The 7545-nt window shown below is 32.6% G+C and overlaps 1 protein-coding gene across 1 annotated transcript; it reads right to left on the bottom strand.

Annotated features, from left to right (window-relative positions):
- Positions 1–4030: 4030 nt before the first annotated feature.
- Positions 4031–5572, bottom strand: LOC140160266 (melatonin receptor type 1C-like). Its single transcript, XM_072183541.1, has one exon. It carries the CDS (start codon positions 5449–5451, stop codon positions 4408–4410), a length of 1044 nt encoding a protein of 347 aa, XP_072039642.1. The 5' UTR covers positions 5452–5572; the 3' UTR covers positions 4031–4407.
- Positions 5573–7545: the final 1973 nt, after the last annotated feature.

Here is a 7545-nt window from a genome sequence, read left to right as displayed (position 1 = left end):
CAGACCGTAATGCATTCAAAGGAGCACATTAAATAACTTACCCAGTGAGCGATGACAGCAGTTTTTATACTTGTAAAGAAAAAAATGTGACTGTGACATGCATTAGAAGATTTTAAATGAAGCTTTCATCGGATAGGAATTGTGAATATGGTGATTATCTTTTAATGTTTTGCCGAAATACCTCATGCGAGTTTTAAAAAATGATGTTTAAGCAATATACAAGTGATGTACTCAAAACATTAATATTATTTAATCTGGCAATAATTTCCAACCGCGTCTTGTGTATTTCTTTGCTGTTTTCAATCTATATTTCTTCCTTCTTTTCTGTTTATTCTCATTTCGTATTTACATGTTTATATTTTCAATCTTTATTTCTTCCTTCTTTTCTTCTCTGTTTTCCTTTTTAAATTTTGTATTTGCATGTTTCATTATTTTCCCGCGGGGGACTTTTTTCACAGTTACCATGGTTACACATCATGGGGTTGGTTTCTACACCATAATACATACAAATATCCACCAGTCAATGACTTCGATAGCAGACTACTAGTACATCGCCTTTTAATTTAATATTTTATCAAATATATGCAAAGTACAACGTGTATCTGTTTTGAATAATTGACCCACTTATAACGATATTCAGGTAATGAAACATTTACTACTCTCGTGCCATATTTAGTACTTGCAAATAAGCTATGATATAAACTTGCAAACGTACATGTATATTAACATCATCTTGCATTTTATACTTATATATGTATATTTTAAAAATATCATACAGGGTGTCCCAAAAACAACCGGAATCCCAATTTACAGGGTGTCCAAAATCAACCGAACCCCCATAAATGTAATTTTAAAATTCGTTTTAAACAACCATACAGTGTTTGCATTATGTAAATGTCTATAAGTCATCTTTTGCAAAAGAATAATAATAATAATAACAATAGACAAAATATGAGTCAGCTTGACTCATTTTGCCGAGTCTTTGATTCATTTAATTCCGTAATGAATTAAATGAGTCAAATTACTTACTTCAAATGAGTCAATTGATTCATTACTCAATGACATGTCAAAGCAAAATGGTAGACGATGAAAGCAAATCAGTCTCGCTTTCATTTTCGTATTTGACTCATTAAATTAAAAATGAGTCAAAAAGCGATCTTGACTCATCTGTCATGAAGAATTAAGTCAACTTACGTATTATTAAGTGAGTCACCATATCTTTGACTCATTGCCATCATTTTACTGCGTCAGTAAAGAGCAGGTACTTAAAATAGTGAGCCAGATTGTCCAGACCATTTTTTCTATTCTGAGAATTCCAAAAATGATTTTTAATAATAGCTCTTTGGTTATTTGGAAAAGAAAGATAACCAACAACACCTTATACTTTCATTCTGGGATTTTTTTTTCATCATCTAGATATTTTAGAAATTGTTGTAAAATTGCTATTGTTATTCTAATTATCTTCACTTTTCTTTAAAACAATTACTTCAAAACCAATATGAAGCACAGCTAGCTTTAATGAAAGATATATAACTGAATTCAAACATTTATTCAGCCATCTGTTTATCCACTTATTTGAATGTATAATGTTGTCTCTCCATTTCGGTCTGTTTTTATTTTCATCATCATTTAAAACAAATGTTCCATGTAACTCAATAACAGTAAAACATACTGTTAATGCACGTTTTAAATTATCAGAAAATTTGCTTTAATGTAAGGTACAAGTCTCGTTATATACAAAAAGTGTGTTTAACTTTGCAGAAAATGTTTTTTTTTATTCGCCGATGGTAATCTAAAACACAAAGATTAAGATGCGCCTGCTACTTTGGTCAAACACTGTTTTAAAAACAGTAATTGTCGAAAACTCATTTTAAAACATCACCACATTCCTTGTGCCCCCTTTCAGGGACACCCTGTAAAATTGTACAAAAATAATTACAAAAACATCACTATTCAGTGCACAAAAAACAAGAAAGTAGTGTACAAAAAACATCACTATTCAAGTATAAAGCAATACGTTACATATTTACAGACTATAGGCAGAATCAATGTAGCGTCATACTTGAATAAAAATGATGGAAATAAAAGGAGATTAATGGTTTCAATTGTCAGAACATTAATCCTGGAATCGTGACTGTGCTTGCCATTAGTGAGGCAGTCGTCACGTTTGCATCTTTATATTTCTTATCATGGATGGTGGGAAGGTTTTCATATTTATCATGTTAAGAGCTTCATTCGTTATGAGTTAGGTAGTTTGCGTGTTATTAAAAACAAGTTGACATAATAAAATCTTGATACATTTCGTAATCAAGTAGATCAATCAGTAAAGTAATCTTGTCAGATATGCAATATGAATTTGATAGTCTAATTATGATAGTCATAATTCATCTACGACAGTTATAGGTTAAACTCTGTGATATAACTATTATACACATGTTGAAATCTATCTTCTCCAATCATACTTATGCTGATTGTTTTTTGTCTTCACTTGTTAGCAAGATTATTTATCTGAATGCATTGATTCATTTGGTCGCAACTCTATTTCTATAACTTAAGGTGGTACTACACCCCTTGATAAATTTTGTGACTGATTTTGCATTTGTAACAAAAGTTATGTATATTATATAAGGGCAAGGAATCCAATTACTTCACTGAAATGTCAGTGATTCAAGACAAGTGGTTCATGAGTCTTGTCTTGAGTCACTCATATTCCAGTTAAGTAACTGGATTCCTTGCCCCTATAATACACATAACTTGTTACCAGTGTGTTATTATATTTTGAGAAAAATGCAAAAATAATCACAAATTTATCAAGGGGTGCAGTACCACCTTAAGGCGTCTCATATTGACCCTTTCAGGTTAGCCTCTTTAGAAAAGTAAATATTGCCTACACCAATATTATCATATAAGAAATGTCACGGGTCAGTACATGTCGTGTATGCTATTTGTTGTTTTTATATCTGGTAAGAATTTTGGGGCAAATTAGTGAAAAATCGGTATTTTGCCCATTTGTCATTCATGAGAAATGTCAGTCCCACATTTGACTGTTTAAGGCTTACAGTTCGTTAACAAATAATATATTTGACTTGTATTGACCCATGTCATTTCTCACACATGATGGTTGGTTTAGGTCTGTTTACTCTTCAACAGGAGATAACCTGAAAAGGTTGCTATAATGGAAAACAGAGATAAAAAGACTAAATCGCGTCTGACGTCATCTGTCAATCAAACTCAATCAAACTCGAGCAGGGTTTTGTTTACAAGTGTTGTGATGATGACTTGCTGAACGCAGCGGTATTACAGGGCGCCTTATTGTTAATTTTTCACCTTTAAACATACAAACCATCTCAAAAGTCTTTATAGTCGGAAACTTTCTTTCCCGAAGGCACCATGTTAACAATGCCTAGAAAAGTTGCTTTTGGCCTTGTAAAAGTACGTAATTGTTCGCCATTTTCTGATATTCCTTTTCTCCGATCGGCACCAGATAATTCGGCCTTCCTTTTACGCACTATTAAGGGATTTGGAATGAGCGTTTTGAGCGTTTCGACAGTATTTTTTGTGGGACATGAGAGCACATCAGACATATCGAATTGCATTCTGAATACGAAGAATGTCTTTCTGATATCAAATAATTTTCATTTTTGAAATTCACGATATAATACAAATTTTATGGCAACTTATTAATATTTGATATTTTTCACATTTTTGATATATAACATAACAGTCCTCGAAGTAAATTTTATAAATCTAATTCTTTAAAGTGTATGTAGCTGGGAGGAAAAACCGACGATCAATTGAAAATTTTGACCTTTCATATTGAATATATGGATTTTTTCCCCAAAAGACCTAATTTGTTTTGGTGTTTTGGGAAAAAAATCCATATCTTCAATACGAAAGATCAAACTTTTCAATTGATCGTCGGCTTTTCATCCCACCTACATACACTTTAAATATAAATTATCAGATTTATAAAGTTTATTTCGAGTACTGTTAAATATCAAAAATATCAATTTTAATTATTTGCCATAATATGTGTATTAAATTGCGAATTTCAAAATATCAAAATTATTTGATATCAGAAGGACATTCTTCGTATTCAGAATATTCGATCTGTCTGATGTGCTCTAAAGTCCCACAATAAATACTGTCCAAACGTTCATACCCCACCCCTTAACGAATCAAGGATCGTAGGGAATTTGATTGACAGTGACGATAGACGCGATTTAGTCTTTTTATCTCCGTCTTTCATTACATGAGACCGGTTATCGTATGTACATGTTGTAGAATCGTTAAGAACAGTAATATTGTATAATCACAAGGTTTGCAAAACCTCGGTGTCGAAACATTATCATTAGATTGCACGTGCCCGTCTTAGAAATTAGATTTATTCTCTCAGTCTGCTATAGTTCATTTTCCACTATTACTTCTTCCAATCTTAGACAATTGACATAAAAGGACACATTTCATTTCTTGTTTTAAAGAAGGCAGCTTTACTGCATAAATTAAAGGATTTATAGCTCCATTTAAAAGTAAAATGCAACCTGTGTATGGACCTAATCGGCCTGGTGAGTTCACCACCATTACAACAGCAAATGGTGCAGTACATAATATAAATGTACACAAAATGTAAAACATACTTTTTGTAACTTCCACTTGCCGCCTTGTTAACATCCTCCGTAGGTTGGCAGAATCTGTAGAACTTGATGAGTCAGATTTAGATAATAGTTTCTTGGCTTGCCTTTTTAATATTAAGAAAAGCTTGGCATAACATGAAATGCAAACTAGTAATGGTATCGGATACTGTACGAGAATGACAAACAGCTCATAGGTTTGAGTCATAGGATGTGTTTTGTCCCATGTGCAGGAGCTGAAGCGTTTATCGTAGCCCAATTTACCGAAATCAAACAAGATAGGCGGAGATGCTACAGCTAAGTTGATAATAGCACAAAGGAATATAATCAATGTAGTTTTAATTGGTGTAAATAATTCTTCATAAGTGACTCGAGATACAGTGAATAATATAAGTCTGTTAACAGCAATGCAAGCCATTGTACTTATGCTGAAACCGATGCAGGTTATCATAGCAAATGCACACGAAGAACATATCCAATCAGGTAAAGGCCATCCGTCAGTGCTGAGGATGGCCACCATAGCCCATGGTATATTCAGCATGGTAAACAGATCGGCAATACTCAGTGCGACAACAAAAGCATATGTAACACATCGAAGCTTTTTAGATAAAATCACGGCGAAGACAACTAAACCGTTTCCAAAAAGTCCAGCAGACATAATGATGAAAAACAATGAGGCCACTGCATATCTGTCTCCATGGTGTAAGACACTTGTCACTTCTGTAGTGTCACTTTGTTGCTCCACAAATAACGAATCCTTAGCTTTTATATATGGTATAGTGACCATATTGCCTGTTTCGTTAGTAGCAGAACTATTCATTTTATCCAGTGCTAGAAACCTCTCCCGTCACTGATCATTATAAGTGCTCGTAATCCTAGTAAACATTGTATAATCATCCTTAGCGAATGGTTGCAATCTTGCAAATGACGATTAGTAAGCCGCGAATATAAAACCCTGGAGTAGCAATTGATTTCTTGCAACGCTTGCGCAGTATGATTCTACGTTAAGGTAAAGTCACATTTAGAGCTTTAAGGTTACGACATATCATGATTTTCGTTAATGTTCCTCTTCCTTTTTTCTTGCAATTACATAAATATATTATCACCTCATGACCTCAAAATATAATATAAAATATCTCTACCTAGAAAGTGCTTTTAAACCTCCTTAGTATATCATTTTGGCCCTATATTATTTTTGTTTACAGTATCTTAGTAACTCAGATGTGTGTTTCATAACAAAACATAATTTATTCTATTCAAGTAGAGTACTTGAATATAATACATCATCTTTTGTTATACCATTTATTACTTTGATTAACCATGTACGCTAAAATAAATTTCTATAGGTCATCATAGGTTATAGGTCACTTGATTGAGGTAAAATATAGGCATCCATTTTGAACAACATGTGATAGCATAATGAGGATCCAATTAAGTATATTTTGTTTAGCTAGTCTTTTACTAGATATTAAAATGGCATATGATGGCATTTATTGGAATGTAAATGGTGAGTACAATTTAGATTGCCTAGCTGAAATGAATTGGACAAACAAATGTCAAATAGGTACTAAAATCACAAAAGTGAAGGTTGCGACAACCTGCCTACTCTGTACTGGTGGTATAAGTTACGAGAAATGCATTTTTCAACATTACTGTAGTTTAATTGTTTATATTTTACCTATGGCTTAATTAGGTTTTGGTGAAATAATGGCGTCAGTTAAAAATTCAAAGTTATCTCAACATTGAAAATAGAAATATTTTAACCAATTCGTTTTTTGATAGGAGTGCAGCACTGAAAATACCAAAGCTCGATATCATGAAGTCATAAAAGAAATCAGGAACCACACAATTCCTTTTTTTTCATATCAACAATATTTCGCTAATATGTTAGTAACGCGTATCCAAAATTGTAACGAAATTATTGATTGCTTTCCAAAATGAGGTGAATTAAAACAAACAAACATAGTCCTTGAATGTAGTAAAACATGTAAAATATTCAAACTCGTACAAAGGTTTCCCTTTGGCTCAAAATAAAACCATTACTAAAATAAGATTTCTTAGACATTTACCTTAATAATGCTCTGCGTGCTATAGCCATGCGCTTCAATGGAAAAAGTTCAAACTTTGAAATATTTTCTCAAAATATCAAGAGCTATCTTAAGAACTACTGAATCAATACTAGGCTTGTTTGTACTCATTTTAATGCATTTTTCATGCTGATTCCAAATATGGTCATGAAAATGTACATTTCTGAAATTTTTGAATTTCTAAATTTTTTTTGAAAAGAAAGTTAAACGTTAAAGATGCACTGTGATTTGTTTCCAACGATATTTACTTCCAGAATAGATCAAATTAAGAACAGGGAAAATATTACACAACATTCAATGGGGGAATAACACATAAAAACCCGACTTTTCGAGGAGACAAAACCTTCTTTTAAAGGAATAAATTAAGAGACCTGCTCTCAATATAGTGGATACCAGCTCTGATCAAAAAAGAAACCAGAAATATATAATTGTTATATCATATAATATAATTGCTAAATGCATAAAATTTGTGGAATAGCAAAATGTAGCGTATCCTTAACTATTACACTGAGTGCAACTAATACACCAGTTGGTTCATATGAAGTGCAATTAGGGCATGATGGCCCTTGGGTTTTGACCAATCACTCAGTGACAATTGACATTTGAAAGAGCCATCCGGTATAGCAAATTGTAATAAACGAACAACTGGAGATATTTATCCTCCTCATGTCACAATGCGATTCCCACTAGATTATAATATTGGAGGAAATAAATCTTTCATGCCTTGGGTATCTTCACATTTATATTTCACATTAATTGCAGACGATTATAAAGAGTTCGTCAGGTTTATAGTTTTCAGAGTTTTCTCACAAAATAATGGCCCGTGG

Source organism: Amphiura filiformis, chromosome 9, assembly GCF_039555335.1.
Source record: "Amphiura filiformis chromosome 9, Afil_fr2py, whole genome shotgun sequence".
In the NCBI taxonomy this organism is placed as follows: domain Eukaryota; kingdom Metazoa; phylum Echinodermata; class Ophiuroidea; order Amphilepidida; family Amphiuridae; genus Amphiura; species Amphiura filiformis.
This window is presented reverse-complemented; position numbering and strand designations above follow the sequence as displayed.